Raw genomic sequence first — 24390 nt, forward strand, 5'->3', positions numbered from 1 at the left:
TTCAAAATATTTTAAAATTTTCATTGCAATTTCAACTTCAACCATGGGTTATTTATACATGTGATGCTTAATTTCTAAACATTTGTGAATTTTCAGATATCTTTTTGTGATTTTACTCCTCTGAAGTTTGTTAAGACTTCCTTTATAGCCTAGAATATGGTTAATTTTGGTAAATGTTCCATGTGTAGCATTTGTATTTAGTACTTGTTGTATGCAGTCCTCTAAATATGTCAATTAGGTCAAGTTGGTTAATTGACTACTTGTTTACTACTGAGAAAAGTATGTTAAAATTCTTCTCTAAAATTGTAAATTTATCTACTTTTACTTTTTAGCAGTGTCAACTTTTGCTTTACATATTTTCAAGCTATGTTATTAGGTGCATACAAACTTGAATTGGCTATCACAAATGAATCTCAAAGTCTCTAGGTCTGGCAAATTTCTTTAGCACAAAATTGGCTTTAGTGTTCTGCTTATCCTGGGATATCTGCCTTCACTTAGCATTTGGGCTATCTTGTCAGATCACTAATGTTTTTAGGAAGATTAAAAAAACATTTTATCTGGTATTTTTAGTGTTTCCACTGAGAAGGTTGGGCTGAATAACCCAAATTGCTAAATTGCAAAAAACGATTCTTAAAAGATTTTAATTCTAATTCCTGTTCTAAGACTTTTTACCTCCTTATTTCCACTCATGACCCTTCCAATGGAGCCCAATTCTTTCTTTCCTTTCTTTTTTTGATTTAAAAACCTTTTATTAAGTACAACACACATTCAGAGAAGTGAACAAATCTGATGGGCACTGCATGATGAATTTTAACAAAGTGAACCCATCATGTAACTAGCACACAGATCAAAAAACAGAACATTACTCCACCCCTCACCCAAGGAGGTTCTCCTGGTGCCACTTCCAGTCACTGTCCCACAAGGGCAAATACTATTTTGACTTCTAATACCATAGATGAGTTTAGCCTGCTTTTGAACTTTATAAATTTGGAATCATACAGGGACATACTCTTGTGTCTAACTTCTTTTGCTTAATATTTTGCTCTGTGAGATTCATTCATGTTGTTATTTAGTCTTTTGTTCTCATTACTGGATAGACTTGCATGTGTGAAAATACCACAATTTATCTATCCACTCTATATTGCTGGGCACTTGGGTAGTCTCCATTTCGGTCTGCTATAAATAGTATTATTGTGAACATTCTTGTATGTGGGTCTTGGTAGCCTTAGGTTAGCACTCCTGTTTACTATATACCCAGGTGTTCATGCACAGCTTTGGTAGATACTGACGAAGAGTTTTCCAAAGTGGCTGTTGTACTAGTTTCCTCCTACCTGCAGTGTATGAGAATTCCAATTGTTCCCATTGTTCTACATCCTCATCAATACTTAGTGTGTCTGTATTTTTCATTTTAGCCCTCATAGGTGAGTAGCTATATCTCACATGTAGGTTTAATTTGTATTTCCCTGGTGACTAAGCATGTTAAGAACCTTTTCGTATGTTCATTAGCCATTTGGATGTTCAAATGGAGCCCAGTTCTAAAAAAGCTTCTAAGTCATCATCAGCAGTTACTTTAACTTTGTAAGAATTAATCTCTTAGTCCTTCAACCAGGATTTTCCAATTCTGAGGCTGATGAAAAGTTTGAGAAAAGTTGGAAAATTTAAGCTTTTCAAGTATAAGTTTTAATAAATTCTGATTTATAAGTATTGAGCAACTTTTTAGGTAAAAAAGAATCTTTGATAAACTTTTCAGTAGTTTGCTTACCGGAAAACCTCAAGGGGAGCAAAGACAGTAGCAATGATGTCCCTAGAATGAGGCAACAAAGTCATGGAGGTAATTGAGATTTGGATAGTCCAAGCAAAGCGCAGGATCACATCCTCTATGATGGCACAGTAATAATAGGCCTGAGGAATAATAAGCAAATTGAGTACACTTACCATCACGTTTCTTACAAATAAGCACACTTAGCACAGTAACAAGAGTCACATATCCTACTGACAAGCACAGGTTAAAGAGTTTTATATTTTAGAAAGATTTCACCAATTTAGTTTTTTTTTCTTAAATGGTACAATATTTAAAATGAATTTATAAATATTGTTTTACTGAATTTCAGTAATCATTTAACAAATAAACTTCATTCCCATATTGTATACCAGGCTCTCTTCTAGACCCCAGAAATACAAACCAGATGAAATCCTTGATCTGACTGAAATTATACTCTAATGTGTATGTGATACACTAATGACTCAACAGTTAATATTAGAAAATATTAGCAGATTTATTAACTCTGTTATTTGCACTTTTATTCTCAAATTGCCTTACCCTCCATCTGAAAAAATTTTGCCTTGCTTTTTGATGTCAGTAAATAAAATTAAGCTTGGATTTCACATACATAGTTAAATTTAAGGAATGTTCCATTTTCACATGAGGAAGACAGCACTCAACTAATCTTTCCAGGTACTAGTATCCAGTATTTGAGAGTCCACGCTTACCTACACAAGTCTTAAGTAAACAAACTGCCAATAGACCAGAACTGTAATTCACGGATTTTCTCACTATTAATCTCTGGATATCTAGCTCTTTAAAAATATGTATTTAAAGGTTATGACATCTTATGGGAAATAGAACTGATATGTATTAAGCCATAGCACTTATTTTATTTTAAAAAATTTAACAAAGGAATACTAGTCATGTCAGAAGCCTATTAAACAAAAGAAATAGCAGTCCCCTTCTTGTCCCATTCTCTAGAGACAAACATTTTCAAAATTTGTAGCTATTTCTTCTATTATTTATCTTCCACATTTCTAAATAATGTGTGTATATTGCTATATCTTGATTAATCAATTTTAGACATTACCCACTGCTTACTATGATGAACTTTATGAAGATTTTTAACACATTAACATATCTCCCTCTTCCCTCCCCCATCCATCCAATAGAGCGATAATGTAATTTTTGGATAAATCCACATGCAGTGAACTCATTATTAGGCCTCTCAGTGAAGAGCTACAATTTCATGTGTCTTTAAGAGCCAGTCAAGTGGATCCACATTTCACTGATGTGGGAGCTGATGTTACCAAAAATTGAAGGTCTTTTGGGAGGAATACACTTAACTTGAGGTCAAGAGACACAGAAAAGTTAAGTTTTAATATGGAGATAACAAAAATGCTTCCTGGACCTGGGTATGGTGCTCAATAGTATGCGTTGTTAATGCCGAGGAACTGATTTTAAGGTACATATAGCTGTGTTAATTTTTAAATGAAGTACCACTGGACTCAGCAAATAGCTTCTTCCTTTTTTAAGAAGAATAAATTTTATTCCAGTATTTGCCTTTTTAATATTGAAAGGGGTATGGTGATCCCCTAGAACATTTTTCTTATACATTTGCAAAGCATAATGTACAAAAGCATATACTTTATTTTCTAGGGTCATGAAAATATATAATAACAAAAAAACTGATTCTATTAACTAGTTTTATTACATAGAAATCAAAAAGTTAGAACTATTTAAACGGAGGAACGAATATTTATATAAAGATATAAACAGTTCATCAAAGCAACCATTATAACAAGAAATAAATGTATTATCTCTCTCAGTAAGGCAAGAACAGTTCAAAGAGCAATAAGGCACATACACTTGGTGAACACAAAAGGCCATCTTTACTTGAATGCACGTCTGCTGTCTGACTTGTGCTTACTATTACTTTTTTTGATTTTCTTTTCAAATGAGACTTATAAAGATATATCTAGTATCTTGGTCATACATTCTAAATTTGCACATTGGGATTGCTACAGCTTATGTTAAAAAAAAATCACTGTCAGTAAACATCTCCTTTTCTGCCTTCATTTGTTTATACAAAGTTACCCTAATATACTATTCTTCGTATTCACTCTCCTATCAATTATTTTTAATCCTCACACTTGAAAACAGCCTTCCCTAATCACCAATTAAATACTACACATTCACGCATTTTCAAAGTGCAATTCTGAGGTACTGGTGACATTCTGACACAGTATAAAGTATTAGTGACCCAATTTATAATCTCCTCCACATCACAGAATTTTAGGACTGGGAAAGGATCAAGAGATAATCTACTATAACACTCTACCTTATAGAAAAGAATACACCGTAGTCTGGTTGCCTGAAATTATACAGCTAGTTAGTGAGAGAGCTGGGATTAGAATTCACTTATAAGGATTCCCAGTTCATTGTTTAATTTCTTTCAATATCTGAGTAAAGATACTCTTGGCCTTTTGACTTTTTAACTCAGCCTCTCTCATCCTTTTATTCATATATATATAAATAAGATGCTAAAATAATTCCCACATAATTATCCATATATTTTTGGATTAAATTGGAACTTTAGGAAAATTGATTGAAATAAATGAAAGGAGAAGCCTTCTTGATGCACCCAAGCAAAGTCAGGCACTCCCCTTTCCTTCGTGCTTTCATAGCGCTGCTCATTCAGTCAAGTATTTATTCATTCATTCCACAAACATTAAGTCCCTGTATGCCAGGGACTATGTTGGATAGTGAGGGATATAGATACCTAAACAGGTAATTAAAATACAGTGTGACGACTACCACAACGGAAATTTGTATAGGGTAAAATGGGGTTAGTACGAATGGCTAATTATGCTTGGAGAAATAAGTAAGGCTTCTTAGAGAAAGTAAAAACTGACTTAAAAGGAAGGAGCAAGAGTTTGCAAGGTAAACAAAGGGGAAAGAGGGCATTTGAGACGGAGGGAATTGCATGGTCAAAATAAATCATAAATGACAGTAAGTTATTTATTCCTCTATTCTAGTCTTTATCACATTGTATTGCAATCTGTTTACTTATCTGTTTAGAATATAGATTAAGGCCTCCTTGAGAACCACAATTTTACTTTGTTTTTATTTCCTATAGCGTCTAGCATATAGTAAACATCTGATACATTTTTGCTGACTGAATGGATTAGTACTTTTTGGTAAGTATTTTCTCTAATTATATTAGGTTGGGATTGGGTATATATTGTAATAGGTACACCTGAGTTGTTGTTTTGTTTTTCTTTTTTAAATAAACCCAAGGACTCTTTGTACATACTTTTTGGGGGTATACAATCTCTTCCCGGAGGAAAGTGTTTTCTCCTGCATTCTTATCAAAAAGACCCCAGTCCATCTTCAGATCCCAGATGAGGGTGTAACAGGAACTGATGATACAAAAGACGATCCACAGGTAAAAGAACACTACGGTGTCTGAGTGACCTCGTTCTGAAGAAAGAAAAGGGAAAGAGAAAATTACTAGATTCAGGTAAAATTCTTCATTAAATAAAACTAATTTAAAAACAGATTCTTTCTCCAGCTCCATAAAGGAAATAAGATTTTAAAAGAAATCTCCTTAGTAGGATCATTGTCTAACAAAAGTTAAATAATAAATCTGATTCTTCTGAAGTTCAAATAGTTATCAAACATTCATCAAATACACAAAATTTGTACAAATGTGCATTTAGAGTTTAGAGGCTTTATGGTGAAAACATAAAATTTCAAATAACTGCAATGGAGGTTTTGAATATTACAAAAGTTGTCATTTTAGTTTTTGCCATCAGGTGGCAGCTTAGGGTCAAAGATGAAAAAAATTTATGAAACACCAGTAACAAGGAATGTGCTGCATTTGCTTTAAGAAATTCTTGGATTGTTTTTACTTTAGAACAACATTTCCTTCATATATGTAGATCTTAATACTTATTGTGAAAGCAATCGGATAATTTTAATTCTAGGTAAAATGCCAGAAAGCAACAGATTGATGACGAATGTATCCTTAAGAACATATATGAAAGCAAACTTCTCTCAAATCACAAAGCAAAGAATGATATGTTTGCTTCTTTTGGATGTTATTTAATGATGCAAAGGCTTAATGTGACTTTATGCTGGGAACACTATAATGTAACTTTGGGTTTTATGCTAAGAACACTATAAAGTGCAATAAATCAGAATAATAAAAATAATTTGCAAAGGTAGTTACACAACCTAGTCTTTTTCACTCTCCAGTGCTCTGTATATTCTCTATGAAACTTTTCTTTGACAAGTTTGAAAGTCATCGTGATGTTCTTTGTATTCTCTGGTTGTAGGATATAGGTATATAACTACTACTAATATGGTCCTCAATCATCAGGAAAAAAAGGTGTCATCTAATTCAAAAAAAGTTTAAATTGTGGTTAGTTTCCCAAAGGCTTAGAAAGTAAAGGATGTATCATGCATTATCCATAATCCTTCCTATTAAAATAAACAAGTGCTGGGAATTTCCTGGTGGTCCAGTGGTTAGAACTCGGTGCTTTCACTGCTGGGGCTTGGGTTCAATCTCTGGTCAGGGAACTAAGATCCTGCAAGCCATGCAGTGCGGCCAAACAAACAAAAAAACAAGTGCTTACTAATCATTTTTAGATAGTAAAATGTTAAGTACAGTATTATTCAAAGGCACCCTTTAGACATTTATAATCTAGTAAGTTGAAACAGCCATTTGTTATTGATGCTAAATTTGAGATCAAAATAAAATAAACAGGGGCTTCCCTGGTGGCGCAGTGGTTGAGAGTCCGCCTGCCGATGCAGGGGACATGGGTTTGTGTCCCGGTCCGGGAGGATCTCACATGCCGCAGAGCACCTAGGCCCGTGAGCCATGGCCGCTGAGCCTGCGCGTCTGGAGCCTGTGCTCCGCAACGGGAGAGGCCACAGCAGTGAGAGGCCCGCGTACCGCAAAAAAAAAAACAAAAAAACCCAAAGGACTATGAGAACATCAAGAAGAATGGGACTGTTTCCAGCAGTAGGAAATAAGAGGAAGTAGCATTTGAGTTATTTCTAGAAGGATAAATAGTGTTGTAAAAGTCAGGCAGATGAGGCAAGGCTATTCAAGGCTAAAAGAAGATAATGAAAAGCCATGAGGGTGGGAAACTGCAAGGTATTTTTGAGAAGTTGCAAGTAATCTAAGTCTAGTGTGGGTGAAACACAGAGGATGTGAGGGAGTGGGTATGATTTGAAATGAAGCTGGAAAAGACATTTTGGGTCTGACTGTGGAATGCCTTCTTGGGCCTTAGGATTAGATCTGTATTTCAGAAAAATAATGGGTTGGCAGGTTGCTTTCATCAGAATTACTTAGTTGGTTAAAAAAATACAGATATCTCTGAGCTCCAGTGTTGTGTTAGCATCAGTCTGTACCAGCTTTATGAATCAATTGTCAAATTTTCAAAAACTTTGCAAACTGGTTGTTAAACATAGTCATTATTAAAAATTAAATTACATAAACTTATAATTAGCTATATTAAAAACAAAGGTAATGAAAACTCAAATTCATCACTTCCTAATTACTTTACTAAATTTTGATATTATTCTTTTAGGTTATATATGTTTATTTTATCTATATAATGGAAATACTATACATCTTTTTCCAACATTCCATGTTAATCATCTTAGTAGCTTGAAATTGGCTATGGTAGCAGTCCGTATTTACACCATGGAAATCAGCAAACACTGAAAATCAGTGCTCCCATCCCCACCCGAGAGCTAGTTTTTAAATATATACCAGCACACCACTGTTCAACCTTCTCCTGGAAAGTCAGTGGTAGGGAACAGAAACAAAAGTTTTAAAAATGGTCCACAATTGATTCTAATGAACAGTCAAGCTTGGAAATAAACACATTTTCAGGTTTAAACTATTTTCACAAAATCTTTTCTTCATCAAGAGCAAATTGGGTTAATATTTATTCTATAACATTGTGCCATATGAATTATCATTTAAAAGGTCTAACAAAATATTTACTTATTATCTAGGTTTAGTTGGATGTGTTCTAACATACCTGTTCACTTCATTCTATACACAGATATAGAATCTAGCCGAGTTGTATTGTTCAATAATTACCATCATGGTTGCATTCAAAAGAATTCCATAACTCATCTACTAAGGTTTGCAAAGAATAAAGCAAATTTAGCAACAAAATAAAATTCACTCTTGTCGTATTTTCAAAACAAGATCAACACAGAGATAAAGACCTAAAAGGAACTGATAATGAAACTAAAAGTAATTTTGTTATTTCTTCTAGATTTTAGAACAAGTTCTATCCTCAGAATATACTTCTTAAAATGGGACAATGGGCTATGGGGCTTCCCTGGTGGCACAGTGGTTGAGAGTCCGCCTGCCTATGCAGGGGACACGGGTTCGTGCCCCGGTCCGGGAAGATCCCACATGCCGCGGAGCGGCTGGGCCCGTGAGCCATGGCCGCTGAGCCTGCGCGTCCGGAGCCTGTGCTCCGCAATGGGAGAGGCCACAACAGTAAGAGGGCCGCGTACCGCAAAAAAAAAAAAAAAAAAGGACAATGGGCTAAACTGCCTTCCTCTAAGCCCATATCATTTCTATGAAATTGCTATGAAACATATACAAGGACTTATTGACTTAAAAAAATATACTTTAACAGAATATTTTATAATAAGTAATTTTTATCTTATGAACTTCTTCAAACAATGATTTGAAGAAATCAAATATTTCGTCTACATATGCTACATTTTGGTCTTTTTAAAATTACTACCCTACGTGATCATTTCCATCTCCCAAATGAGGAGTGCTTCTCCCTGAAATCATCTGCCTTCATTGGTATTCAGAGGTTGTACCGGGAAGATATTATCACTTTAGGCAAGCAATTACATCTAATTCTCTGTTGGCTAACTCTGGTAGCCCACTTTAGTAATGTTCAGAATCACAGAAAATCAAGTCATTGGTATTCCACACTAAGTTTCTATTACACACCGGCCATGTTAGAAGCATAATTAATACCAGACAAATGTATGGTAATTGGTATCTAGTGAATCTAAAACAAATAAAATAAGCTTACTAGAGTTTTGTACCCATTAACCATCATAGGAAGGATAAAGCAAAATAATATGTTGGGAAAAGTGCTGAGAGAGAAATCAGAAAAATTACATATGGACATCAGTGTGAGTCATATTTCAGGAAGGATATTTTAAATATGAAAAAGTGGCACTGTGTAAAAACAAAGTGAACAGTTTTCTTTCAACCAAAACCTTTCTACTCTGGTAAGAGCTTACCAGGTTTTAATCTGAAATTAAATAAGGAAACAAATAAAATAGACTGGGGACACTGTTTTCAAAGCTCAAACCTATATAGGTAAGCAGAGTTATGAGTGAGTTTGGCTATCAATTTATCCTAGGACAGGCAAGACAGACATTATATTCCCATTTTACAGTTAAGGAAGCTGAAGTTCAGCGAGACAGTCAGTAAGTGGAAAGATAACTGTATCGGAAGTCACAAGATCTGGGTTTGAATCCAGACTCTGCCTCTTTCCAACTCTGTGACTATAGAAAATTCATAATCTTCAAATGATTGAGACAAAAATGGAAATCATTAGGCCTAAGGATAAATGAGGAAACTAGTAATAGGAATCTTTAACCAAGGAACTTTTTTTGTACTAGACAGCACTGTTTCTCTAAGTCCAACTCAACTTGAAATAATAGTTCCACAAAACTATTAAGTAACATTAAAAATATTTCTAAGGTATGTGGAAAACAGAATTTAAAAAGTATACACATATTATTATTTCAGACTGTATATAACTTTATGTTTATAGAAATACAGAGGTAGCTATCCCTGATGAGGAAAGTAAGATTATTAAAGGGATTCATTTTAACTTTATGTATTATTTGAATTTTGTTTTTATAGCCATATATACATATCCATGTTTTATTTGTATAATTAAACTAAAAGAAAAAGGAAGAAAGTGGGCTAAAGAAAACAGTTACCATCAGGGTGATGATATTTTATAAATGATTTAAACAAGAGTTTAATGCTGCTATATTGTTTTTATAATAAAAAAGTACACAGGAATTCATTTATTCATTCAACAAATGCTTACTGAGTGTCTACTACTATAAGCTGTGTTATTTATTATATAGCTATAATACTTAAGATCAGCTGCAAAGAAAAATCTGTTTACTTCTACATTCAACAAACATATGCTGAATGTCTACCAGGTAACCAGGTATATTTTAGAGAACAGAAAGGTACTGAAGAACTATTAAGGACTAAGTGTGAAAGAGGAGACATGTAAAATAAACAAAAGCACAATGTGAAAGTGCAACTGTGGAACTGTGCATACAGGAGGAAGCAATAGGTTAGGCTTTCAGGACGGGAACAGCCAGGAAAGGCTTCCTGGAGGGGGTGCTACTTGAGCTGAGTCTTGAAAGTTAACAGTCTTGAGTTAACCAGGTTTGTGAGGCAGAGAGAGCCATATCAAAGAATAGAAACCATTCATTCAACAAATGAACACCTACTTACTATATGCCAGATATTATTCTAGATACCAGGCACACAGTAGTGAATCTTATTCACCAATGGGCAAATTTCCTACCCTAATGAAGCTTACTACTTTAGTTGGGGTAAACAATTATCAGATATACAAGTAAACAAGACATTTTCAGACAGTGAAAAGTGCCAAGAAGGAAACAGAACATGGGGACTTCTCTGGTGGCGCAGTGGTTAGAATTCACCTGCCAATGCAGGGGACATGGGTTCGAGCCCTGGTCTGGGAAGATCCCACATGCCACGGAGCAGCTAAGCCTGTGCACCACAACTACTGAGCCTGCGCTCTAGAGCCTGCGAGCCACAACTACTGAACCCGTGTGCCACAACTACTAAAGCCTGCATGCCTGTAGCCTGTGCTCTGCAACAAGAGAAGACACCGCACACCGCAATGAAGAGTAGCCCCTGCTTGCCACAACTAGAGAAAGCATGCAAGCAGCAACAAAGACCCAGTGCAGCCAAAAATAAATAAATAAATTACAAAAAGAAAAGAAAACAGAACATGGTGACATGATTGAGACTGGCAGAATTCCTTTAGATAGTGTTCAGGCAGAGAAGGTCTCTAAGTTGATATCTGAGTAATGAGAAGAAGCCAGCTACATGAAAAGCTGGAGGAAGACTTACATATATAATATTACATTTTCTAGTAATCATAATTTAAAAGGTAAAAAGAAACAGGTAAAATTAATTTTAATAATATATTTTGTTAATCTAATATATCTAAAATGTTATTTTAATGTATAATTAATGTATAGAATAAATTATTATTGTGGCTATTAGAATAGAGACAGTGAGGAAAGGCAGAGTACTGTTTTGAGATACAGGAATGAGAAAAGAAAAGAGATTAGACCAGGTGGCTTACTGAGACAAGGAAAGCCTTATTAGGGTGAGAGACTGTTGAACGTATATATAGGTTGAAGGGAAGGGGCCAGTAGTGACGAAGAGATTGAAGATTTAGGAACGAAAAGGGGTGACTGCCAGAGCAAGATCCTGAAAGAGACAGGAGGAAATGAGGTCAGAGCACTAAGGTGGGAAACCTTGTTCCAAAGTCTGGGAAAAGTATGGTGAGAATGGATTTGGGTTAAATAAGTATGTATATAGGCAGAAGATAGCTGAAGGAAAATGGCTCCTGATAGGTTCAAGTTTTTCAGGGTACAGGAGACAAAGGTAGTCTGTAAAAGTAAAGAGGGAAAGACTGAGTTGGAGGTTTCGAGAAAAGCAATGAGAGTTATCATGAAAACCCTTTTCAAGTTAATACCCTTTTCTGAGATGACAAAAATTTAATACTAAAAGTTAGCAAAGGACAAATTAACATGTGTAAGTTTAGAAAGAGGGTAATATCTCCTTCCTATGATTTTTTTTAATAAAACATTTTGTTTGTGCTTATACTATCTTTTACTATGATATAAACATACTTTTTCTCTCTTTCCTATAAAACTGTACCCTATCTAGCATTTTAAAAAGAATTTAATTTTACAATGGAGTAAACTGTATATGTGTTTGTATTTTCCATTAAATTGTAATGTCTTTAAGGGAAAGATCTCATGCCAGCATTTTTCCAAGGCCTATGTACTCCACTCCACACAGCGGGAACTCAATTAATTTTTGCCAAATTGAATTGAGGGCAAGTGCTGTGTTTTACTCATTTTTAAACTTTCTCTACAATGCCTTACATTCCAACAAATACTTGGGGAAGGCAACATGGTTTCTGGCAGCCTACACATACAATGTGTCCCTAAAAACTTGTATATAGCTGAATATGAAAAAGACAAGTAACAGATGTACATGTTATATGAGGATTTTGTTTCCTGAGAACTAAAAATAAGAAAATAAAACCCCTTATTATATCTTCCTTGTCTTTTAGACATAATATTTAATGACATTATTCCCAACATCTTACAGACATTTTTCGTTTTTACTCTTTACAACAGAACACAGGATAATCTCTTCAAATCGAATGAGTGTTGGCAATGACGTTTAAACGTCGCTGCTTTCAGTATGCCTAATGATTTCCATCTTTGCTTTAATGGTATTAAATTCGAGACATTTCTTTTCAATAATGAAGTGTACTATCACATATAATTCCCACTCATTTTAATAAAAATGTACAAAACAGAACAAAATCTTCAAATAATCACACAAATACACTAGTATTTGTGACAAAGAAGGTGATGCTGCCAAAGCTGTTAGTTGGCAGCTAGTGCTACCATGTGAAAGCAGGAAACATTCTGAATCCAAAGGATAACTAAGGTGTGTGTGACTATCTGCAAAGTCTTATAACATAATACCCAAAATGTCCAGCTTTCAACTGAAAATCACTAATCATACCAAGAACCAGGAAGATCTCAAACTCAGTGAAAACAGTCCATCAGTAGATGCCAAAAATGAGATGAGAGCTGCTGGAATTATTTGATGAAAATGCTTTTATGAACAATTATGAAATGCTTGAAACAATGAAAAAATAGGAAGTCTCAGCAAAGAAATAGAAGACATAAAGAAAAACCACATGGAAATATTAGAACTGAAAAATACAATAACGAAAATAAAAAACTCAGTGAATGATGTTAACAGCAGAATAGAGAAGACAGAGGAAATAGTCTGCAAACTGGAAAACAGGAGAATAGAAACTAACAAAGCTGAACAGTGGAATGAAAATATATTTAAAAAAAGAAAAAGAAGAAGAAAGAAAAGAAAAGAGATTCAGGGACCTGTGGAACCATAAAAATGTTCGAACATTTGTGTCATCAGAGTCCAGAAGGAAAGAATAGGGAGGGGCTGAAAAAGTACTTAAAGAAATAATGGTCGACAACTCCTCAAATTTGATAAGAGACATAAACATACAGATTCAAGAAGTTGAGCAAACCTCAAACAAAATAAATCTAAAGCCCAAACACATTAAAATTAAACTTCTCAGGCTTCCCTGGTGGCGCAGTGGTTGAGAGTCCACCTGCCAATGCAGGGGACACCGGTTCGTGCCCCGGTCCAGGAAGATCCCACGTGCCACGGAGCGGCTGGGCCCGTGAGCCATGGCCGCTGAGCCTGCGTGTCCGGAGCCTGTGCTCCACAATGGGAGAGGCCACAACAGTGAGAGGCCCGCGTACCGCAAAAAAAAAATAATAAACTTCTCAAAACTAAAGACAAAGATAAAAACCTGGAAAGCAGTCAAGAAAAACCCAATACTTTAACGGCCAGGGTTAAAACAATATGATTGACAGTGGATTTCTCATCAGAAATCTTCTGGAGGCCAGAAGAAAGTAGCATGAAATTTATCAAGAGCTGGAAAAAAAAGAACTATAAACCCAGATTTTTATACTCAATGTATACAAATTTTTATACTCAATATCCTTCAGGAAAGGAAGGGGAAATCAAGACATTCTCAGATAAATGAAAACTAACAGAATATATTAGCAGATCTACCCTGAAAGAATTGTTGAATTCTCTAAACAGAAAGAAAATAATAAAAGAAGGAACCTTAGAACTTCAAGAAGGAAGAAAGAACCAAGTAAGCAAAAATATGGGTAAATATGATAGGCTGTACTTTTCCTCTTGAGTTTTCCAAAGTATGCTTGACAGCTGAAGCAAAAATTATAACACTGTCTGATATGGTGCTAAATGTATGGAGGAAATATTTAATACCATTACATTATAAATGGGGGAGGGTAAAGAGATGTAAAGGGAGGTAAGGTTTCTATAAGTCACTCAAAATGGTAAAATGATGACACTAGGACACTGTGATAAGTTATGTATATACAATGTAATACTGAGAACTATTAAAAAACCTATACAAAGAGAGACACTCAAAAATGTTATAGATAAATCAAAATGGAATTTAAAAATATTCAAGTAAATACAGAGAAATAAAAAGCAGAGAGAGCAGAAAACCAAAAAAGAAAATGGCATACTTCATTTAAGTTCTAACATATTAATAATTACATTAAATGTCAATAGTGTAAATATATCACTTAAAAGAGATTGGCAGAGGGGATTAAAAACTATGACCCAATTACATCCTGTCTACAAGGACTCACTTCAAATATAATAATATAACTATGTTGAAGGTAAAAGTATGGAAAGATATGCATCATGTAAACAATAATCAAAGGAAAGCAGGGTGGCTATTTTACTATCAAATAAAGTAGATTTCAGAGCAAAGAAAATTAGTGTAAACAGACAGGGCCATTATATAAGTATATTAGAGTCAATCCACAAAGAAGATGTAGCAATCCTCACTGTGTCTACATCAAACAACCAGAGTAGCAAAATACATGAAGCAAAAGCTGATAAAATTGAAAAGAAAAATAGACAAATCCACAATTATAGAGATTTCAACTCTCCTTCTCAACAACTAATGGAACAAGTAGACAGAAAATAAGCAACAATATAGAATTCAACAGCATCATTAACTAATAGGATCTAATAAACACTCCACCCTACAACAGCAGAACATACATTCTTTTCAAGTGCCCAATGAACATATAGCAAGATAGGCCAAAAAAATCAATAACAGAAAAATCTTCAAACACTTGGAAACTAAACAACACACTACTAAATAATTCATGGATCAAAGACAAAGTCTCAAGGGAAATTTAAAGAATACACTGAACTAAATGAAAATGAAAATGTAACATATCAAAATTTGTGGGACTTGGCTAAAGCAGTGCTGAGAGGAAAATGCATAGCATTATACATATAATTATGCATACATTAGAAAAAGAGAAAAAATATCAAATAAATAGTCTAAGAACCCACCTCAAGAACCTAGAAAAAGAAAAGCAAAATAAATCCAAAGCAAGCAGAAGGAAGGAAGTAATCAAGATAAACACAGAAATCAATGAAATTGAAATGAAAAATGGAGGGAAAAGATCAATGAAACAAAAAGCCGATTCCTTGAAAAGATCAATAACTAAATAATAATAATTCTGGAATGGATAAAAGTATGTGTTTTTCCCTCCTCTCCTGCAAAAAGACACAATGTCATTTCTTTAACTAAATGGAATGCTACTGACCATAATTATTTTACAAAGAAATACAAGGATTCTAAAAGTTTTTGACACCGTTTCAAGTGCTTAGTTTATGAAGCTGTAAAAAAGCTTCAGGTACTACATTCATAAGGGTAGAAACTTTTTCTTAGTTAAACTGAAAAAAATTAAGCCACAGACACAAGCTAAAATTACAGTCAATTAAAAATGGAAATAAGATTGTGTAAGATTTAACACAGCAAGATCCTTTTTGACCCACCTCCTAGAGAAATGGAAATAAAAACTAAAATAAACAAATGGGATATAATGAAACTTAAAAGCTTTTGCACAGCAAAGAAAACCATAAACAAGACGAAAAGACAACCCTCAGAATGGGAGAAAACATTTGCAAATGAAGCAACTGACAAAGGACTAATCTCCAAAATTTACAAACAGCTCAATATCAAAAAAACAAACAACCCAATCCAAAAATGGGCAGAAGACCTAAATAGACATTTCTTCAAAGAAGATATACAGATTGCCAACAAACATATGAAAGAATGTTCAACATCACTTATCATTAGAGAAACGCAAATCAAACCTACAATGAGGTATCACCTCACTCCAGTCAGAATGGACATCATCAAAAGATCTACAAACAATAAATGCTGGAGAGGGTGTGGAGAAAAGGGAACCCTCTTGCACTGTTGGTAGGAATGTAAATTGATACAGCCACTATGGAGAACAGTATGGAGGTTCCTTAAAAAACTAAAAATAGAACTACCATAAGACCCAGCAATCCCACTACTGGGCATACACCCTGAGAAAACCATAATTCAAAAAGAGTCATGTACCACAATGTTCACTGCAGCTCTATTTACAATAGCCAGGACGTGGAAGCAACCTAAGTGTCCACTGACAGATGAATGGATAAAGAAGATGTGGCACATATATACAATGGAATATTATTCAGCCGTAAAAAGAAACAAAATTGAGTTATTTGTAGTGAGGATGGACCTAGAGTCTGTCATACAGAGTGAAGTAAGTCAGAAAGAGAAAAACAAACACAGTATGCTAACACATATATATGGAATCTTAAAAAAAGGTTATAAAGAACCTAGGGGCAGGACACGAATAAAGACACAGACGTAGAGAATGGACTTGAGGGAATGGGGAGGGGGAAGGGTAAGCTGGGATGAAGTGAGAGAGTGGCATGGACTTATATATAATACCAAATGTAAAATAGATAGCTAGTGGGAAGAAGCCACATAGCACAGGAAGATCAGCTTAGTCCTTTGTGACCACCTAGAGTGGTGGGGTAGGGAGGGTGGGAGGGAGACACAAGAGTGAGGAGACATGGGGATATATGTATATGTATAGCTGATTCACTTTGTTATAAAGCAGAAACTAACACAACATTGTAAAGCAATTATAGTCCAATAAAGATGTTAAAAAGGAAAAAAAAATGAACTGTGAAATAGTTCAAAATTTACTTAAAACAAAGTAGATAAGAACTTCTACATCCCCCATGCCTATAGCCTACTGCTTAAATCAAAGAAAGTAAAAAAAAAAAATCAATTGATCTGGTTTTGTTCTTTAGAAAACCATGTTGTTGTTGTTTTTTTCCCCTTCCTGGCATCCTAACCTCTTCTAAGTAAGTGTTGTCAAACACAGTGTTGCCATACATTTGTGCATTGTGATCAATTGTAATTTGTTACTAATGTTGAAGTATTTATTTTATTTACTTAAAATAAGTCTATTAAAGAATATCAATATTAACAAAAACAAACAAAAAAGACTGTATAACATTTAAGTAGTCATAAGAGCAGTATACAGTAATAAGAGTTGAATAAAATATAGATAAAAAAATAAATGTTAGCAAAAAATGACAATATATATTCTACATTATGATCAATTAACAGATCTAAGAAGGAAGTGAGAGTATATATAATAGGAGGTATGCACAGAGAAAGATGGAATGCCAAAATCTCTTCCACCATTTTCCATACAACCTGCCAATACTCTAAACTAGTATAACACATCAGATCTAAAAAAGCCATCTGAAACAATTCTTAATCTCAGAATCCAAGACTGTGATGTCTTTTTATAGAAACCTCATTTGACGCATTTTCTTTCAAATTGGGTATCAGAAATAGAGTAAAAGTTAAATTATCCCAAACTTTACCAGGACTTCTGAAACATCTATTCAAATATTTAACCTAAGAAGCATCTCATCAATCACAGTATCAATTCACTTTGAGATTTAATTAAAAATAACAAAACGAAAAGACAACCCTCAGAATGGGAGGAAATATCTGCAAACAAAGCAACCAACAAGGGATTAATCTCCAAAATATACAAACAGCTCATGAAGCTCCGTATCAAAAAAACAAACAACCCAATCAAAAAATGGGTGGAAGATCTAAATAGATATTTCTCCAAAGAAGACATACAGATGGCAAAGAACGTGAAAAGATGTTCAACATCATGAATTATTAGAGAAATGCAAATCAAAACTACCATGAGGTATCACCTCCACCATCCAGAATGGCCATCATCAAAAAATCTACAAACAATAAATGCTAGAGAGGGTGTGAAGAAAAGGGAACCCTCCTACACTGTTGGTGGGAATGTAAACTGGTACAGCCACTATGGAGAACAGTACGGAGGTTCCTTAAAAAACCAAAAATAGACCTACCATATGATCCAGCAATCCCACTCCTGGTCATACATCGGAGAAAACCATAATTCAAAAAGATACATGCACTCCAATGTTCACTGCAGCACTATTTACAATAGCCAGGATATGGAAGCAACCTAAATGTCAATCGACAGAGGAATGGATAATGAAGATGTGGTACATATATACAATGGAATATTAGTCATAGAAAAGAATGAAATAATGTCATTTGCAGCAACATGGATGGACCTAGAGATTGTCATATTGAGTGAAGTAAGTCAGACAAAGACAATTATCACATGATATCGTTATATGTGGAATCTAAAAAAAGGGTACAAATGAACTTACCTACAAAACAGAAGTAGAGTTACAGATGTAGAAAACAAACTTATGGTCTACTAATGTTTACTTAAGTGTGGCCAATGAATCACCTTTAGTAGAAGCACCATAAGGTGCAGGTTAAAAATGTATAAATTTCTGGATCATCACCCTAATCCTAGTGAATCAGACTGAAGGTGGGCCTAATATTATGCATTTTAAAGTAATACTTCATGGTGATTCACACATATACCGAAGTTTGAGGATCCCAGCATTACATCATGTTGCCTTGTTGGAAATAACTTTTTAAAGTAGAAAAAGGAATGGATTCAGAGACTGAGAATTATGGTTTTGCTACTTACTGCCATGTGACTCACGGCAGGCAATTTAACCTTCCTGATATATTAAAATAATAATAACATCTACTTTCTCTTAGGGTTAATATCAGGTTCAAAATGAAATAATGTGTGCCAAGATGCTACATATTGACAAATAGCTCTATTAGAATAATAGAATATAAAGAGCTGAAGGAGCCTTAGAAAGACAGTCTAGGCCAACTCCATTTTAATTTTTTTTAATGAAAATAACTATTTTCCTGTTTATAAAAGAACTGTACATTCACCATAAAAAGTTCATAAAAGGGCAAACAAAGTGAGAGCACTGGGCAATCATATTACCTATAAATGTTATTTTATTCATTTAAAATTTTAATATTCTTTTCATTTTATAATTATAATCAGAAGAATGCTAAATAATAGTGATGATTGCAGATATTCTCATGTTAGTCCAGATTTTAATGAGAATGTCTCTAACATTTCCCCTCTAGTCATGATTCTAGTGGTTAGTGTGGGATGCTGATCGATAGATTGTGTGTGTGTGTATACATATATGTGTATATATGTGTGTATATACTGATCCTATATGTATACATAGTACTTGCTATATTTAAGAAGTATCCTTAAAAAAAAAAAAAAGAAGTATCCTTATGTATATTTTTAATTAACGAATGTCTCTGGCATCTATCTAGATGATCAATCACATGGCTTTTCTCCTTCTGTCCAGTGATATGGTAAAATATTCCTAAATTATCTTAGTCGTGGTAACTCCAAAGCCCATGTTCTTTCTCTCAACATGAAACACTGCCATTCATTAAGATGGTGCTTTTAAAATTCTTACTGGCAGAGGATTTGATTAAATTGAGCAGAGAGATGGATCTGGCTTTCTAGGCAAAGACATTCCACTTTCTGCAACAGAAGGTTAAATGAAGGATAAATTATAAACATTGATTTCAAATATTAATTTTTTTTTAGTTGAGGAAGGAAACATAGTTAGTCATATATTCATAACTGAGAAGGAAGAGGAAGATTATACAACGGATCCTAGACTTTCAGTTCATCCTTCTTCAGTGATTCAGGGTTTTCTACACCAGCTATGAAACGTTGTGTAAGCTTCAATATTCCACTTTGGTGGATGTTCATTTCTTTTGAAAAGACTTCCTGGTAAAGTTAAAACAGCTGCAAGCAGTACAATTCTACTTTTAAAAGAAATATGCTCTAGGGTATTATTCAGAGGCAACCAAAAAGTATTTACAGAGAGCCCTGAGAATCCCACATGAGGAAACAAAGAAATGTAACACATCAATGTGATATTTAAGCAGTAGGTAGATGCTTTATTTTTCCCTCCTATTAAGTAGCAGCACTATTTTTTTAATATGTGAAGAAAATACTGCTTTTAATATAAGAAAAATTTCACTCTAAACATTTCAATTAAAACCACATCTTATACCTCATTCAAAATACTACCAGTGAAACTAAGTATTGGCTTACTGGTCTTTGTTTCCATATTTTACTTGCTACATTCTAGGAAGCATGCTGGAATGTTTATTAACAATATATATTAAGGAAATAGCCAGCCAGCTTTAACAAATACCTAATTACCTCTGGTATTTCTCAGGAAGTGAATTTCATGACCCTAACAAAGAATAAAACTCTAAACAAATTATTCATGTCAATCCATTCTTCCATCACTTGCAACAATGTCAATATGTTAGTGTTTGTCTCCCTTCGATTCAAGAAAGACTTTCAATTTTCTTCCAGAGAGAAATTATTTATATAGTTGAGGTGACTCCACATTGCTCTTACTAATAAAAGCGTGTGACTGTTAATGTGAGATAGCTAGTTCCTGGCAATGTCTTTGGTTTTCCACGAATGTGGCCATTAGGACAAAGGGATCACAAAGTGGGCCTAACCATATAAAAGTACAGTCTAATTATTCTCTCTCAATGTACCTTTGTGCTTCCCCAAACACAAATTTATCTGGCACTTGTAGGGATAGCACACTACCCTATCTGATCTTCCTTTGTTTACTACGAGTTTAACATTTCACCTTTGGGAAGAGCTCAGGTCATTCTATAACATTAGAAGGCAGTATGGTAGAGAAAAATAATCACAAGACCTGGGTGTGAATTCTAGCATGGTCACCTACTTGCTACTTGACTTTGGAGCTATATTGTTTGTACTCAGATTCACAACCTACGTTCTTCCACTTCATAGCTGTACGACCGGCAAGTAACTTAACCTCTCTGTTTTGAATTTCCTCACCTAAAAAATGACGATCAAGTGATTACCTCCAACAAAGACTCTCCTTTTTATTTTGGACCATACAGAATTTATTCTGGCAAAGAGAAGCAGCCACATCCTAATTCTAGAGGTACTCGTAGTTGCAGTTCTAGAGATAACATTGGTGTCCAGCATTGGTAGTGTTGGGAATACAAGCTGTGATGTCTTCACTGCCTGTGGGAATTTCTGTAAGCTACTCAACATCCTTTAAATAAATCTTTCTTAAGATAACCAGAGGGTTTCTGGTGGTTGTGATATGAATCTTGGGCGTAGGGGGTTATTGGAAGGCAAAAACCCTGTAGTTTTAGAAACCATCTTGGAGACTGAGGACTTGGATTTCTCTCTCCTTTCCGAAAGTGTCATTTAGTACATGTGTATTTCCACAGCAAGTGAATAATGGAGAATAATAATGGCAAGACACAAAGTGTGGTAGCCATTCTCTACAATGGCATCCAATGTTCCTTGCCCCTTGGTATTCACATCTCTCCGTAATTCCCTCCCACATTATACCAGGGTCAGTCTGTAGCACCCAGCAGAAGTGATGGATGGATAAAGACTCTCCTTGACCTAAGTATAGTCAGGCTCCTCTAAGTTCCCTAGACCGAAACTTGGTGTCCATCCTTGTCAAGCATGCATCACCCAGTTGTAGCAAGAATCTTGCTAAGTCAGTTCAGAGAGAACCCTTTACCCTTGATATCTGATCACCTCAATCTCTCATCAAATTCTTCATCCTCCACCTTTGGCATCTGATCACCCTGATCTGATTTCAGCAAAAATCCTGTCAAGTCAGTTCAGCCAAAATCCTCCCTTACCCTTGATGTTTCCTTTTAGCAATTTTCCACTCATTGACCACCACCCTGCTCCTTGGCTATAAATCCCCACTGGTCCATTCTATATTCAGAATTGAGCCCAGTTCTGTACTGAGATCACTTTTCCTCTATTGCAACAGTTCCTGAATAAAATTTGCTTTTGCCAATTTAACTACCATTCAGCTCTGATTCTAATACCTCATAATGTTGCTGCAAAGATTAAATGAGTTAATATATGTTAAATGCTTAAAAGAATGTTAGCTCATAGAAGTATTCAATAATTATTAGCTTTAAATAATATCATTATTCTTTGTGGCCTTTCCCGTTGCGGAGCACAGGCTCCGGACGCACAGGCTCAGCGGCCATGGCTCATGGGCCTAGCCGCTCCGTGGCATGTGGGATCTTCCTGGACCAGGGCACGAACCCGTGTCCCCTGCATCAGCAGGCGGACTCGCAACCACTGCGCCACCAGGGAAGCCCAATATCATTATTCTTCATCTACTATTTGCAGGTGCTTTGGGTGACTTTTGACCAGCCACTGTATAATATTCCATGTACCATAAACTCACTGTAATTAAATTATTCTCCTACTGCTGGACATTCATAAGATTACTTTCGATTTTTACTATATAGGGCTGTGAACATATATTCATTTATACCCACTTCTCTAATCACTTCCTTAGGAAAAAGTTATGGAAAGGGAGTTACTAAGTCAAAAGGTATGAATGATTTTAATACTCTTGATAGAATTACCAAATTGCTTACCAATTTATACTCAATCAACAGAATGAGTGTTCATCTCTCCACATCCTTGCCAGCAATTTGTATCATCACTTCCTTGATTAAATATGATTTTAATTTGCATTTCTTTTGCTACTAGTAAAGTAGAACATTTTTCATGTTTATTAGCTAATGTTATTCTACAATATTATTCTACAATATTATGTTTATATCCTTTTCCAATTAAAAAAATCAGTTAAAATTAATTTGTTTTGTGGTGATTAGATTACAGTTTAAAAATATCCACTCCTTTCTTCCGTGACTCTTACTCCATTGATGTTGGGTTTAATAATTTGCTTTGTCTGTTCAGGATGGGCAGACTTCCTTTAGGCTTGGCTATATGACTTCTTTTGGCCAGCGGGAGGTTAGCAGATGTGAGACAAGCAGACTTAAAAAGTGTTTGTGCAATAGTAATTGTTTCTGCTAGTACCACATAAAGAGCTTTTCCTTGGATAACTGCTGCCCCTTCGGCTGGGACCCGAAAATGAACAAACATGTAACAAACTCAAACCCAATTTTCAGGAAAGAGCCAAAAACCCAATGGCAACAGCGGCCTAAAGCCGTGCTATTCAGCTAGAATAGCTAGACCCCAGCCTAGTTCCACCAATTCCCAGCTGACCCGCAAACATAAAGGAGAATAAATAAATACACATATATAAAGGAGAATAAATTACTGCTGTTTTAAGCTGCTGAGTTTTGGGGTGGTTTATTATGTAGCAATATCTGATTAGTACACTTACTGTATTATATTATGAAACTCTGAAAGAAAGAGATTCATGTATAATCTACTACTTATATTCCCTAGAGTAACATATACCTAGCAGGAACTTAGGCCTCATAATTCATTTGCCTGCTCAGTTTTTCTCTTTTTTTCTTTTCTTTTTGCTGAAAATACCTAGACACTATACCTTTTCTTGATGTTTATACTTTTCACCAATAAGAGCCTCATGTAAAATTATATATAATATAAAATAATATATAAATTAAAATTAAAAATTTTATTTGCAAGTACTTGTCTTTAAATTCTTTTTCAATTAGACAAATTGCTCCATAAGTTGAATTCATAAATAATTTTGACCTTGTTCTTTTAAACATCACAGATCCTCCAGCAGTATCTAAACAATAATAGAGATTGTTTTTAAACTTTAAATTTTTGTGCATGAGTGTTTCAAAAGCAACACAATTTACATAGAAATGCTAACAAATTACATCTATCAGTTATAAGAGCAATTAAGAAAACAAAGGTGATTAGAGAAAAGTCAACAAAAACAGCTTCAGGGTATAAGGACAAGTGTTTTTTTAAAAAGCTTCTTTTATATGACAAAGATGATACAAAAATATAATTTATTCAAAGCTATAATTAATGTTTTAAAAGAAACTTAAGGTGAAATATAAATGGGATTGTTAGTGTAATATTTATAAAATCATTTAAAATCAGCACAATGTAGGCTTCCCTGGTGGCGCAGTGGTTTAGAGTCCGACTGCCGATGCAGGGAACACGGGTTCGTGCCCGGGTCTGGGAAGATCCCACATGCCGAGGAGCGGCTGGGCCTGTGAGCCATGGCCGCTGAGCCTACGCGTCCGGAGCCTGTTGCTCCGCAACGGGAGAGGCCACAACAGTGAGAAGCCCGCGTACCGCAAAAAAAAAAAAAAAAAAAAAAAAAAAAATCAGCACAATGCCAAGTAGATATAAGTTACTCAAGAAATACTATTAAAGTCCATTTAATAATCAGAAAGAAACAATACCTCACATCTGATTTTATAGCATCAGCAGGATTTAAGCCAATACTGACAAATGGTGAATTCTAAAATAATCTATCTCGGGCTTCCCTGGTGGCGCAGTGGCTGAGAGTCCTCCTGCCGATGCAGCGGACGCGGGTTCGTGCCCCG

The 24390-nt window shown here is 34.9% G+C and overlaps 1 protein-coding gene across 1 annotated transcript in view; it reads right to left on the minus strand.

The window, feature by feature from the left end:
• Positions 1-24390, minus strand: part of XPR1 (xenotropic and polytropic retrovirus receptor 1) — a 203712-nt gene that overhangs the window by 9178 nt on the left and 170144 nt on the right. Inside the window, exons 12-13 of the mRNA XM_027086144.1 lie at positions 5082-5248; positions 1763-1902 (exon numbers count right to left, since the gene is read on the minus strand). Coding sequence (XP_026941945.1) covers positions 1763-1902; positions 5082-5248 — 307 coding nt within the window. The remainder of the gene's footprint in view (positions 1-1762; positions 1903-5081; positions 5249-24390) is intronic.

Source organism: Aethalodelphis obliquidens, unplaced genomic scaffold (assembly GCF_003676395.1).
Source record: "Aethalodelphis obliquidens isolate GAN/ISIS:26980383/991018 unplaced genomic scaffold, ASM367639v1 scaffold55, whole genome shotgun sequence".
Classification (NCBI taxonomy): domain Eukaryota; kingdom Metazoa; phylum Chordata; class Mammalia; order Artiodactyla; family Delphinidae; genus Aethalodelphis; species Aethalodelphis obliquidens.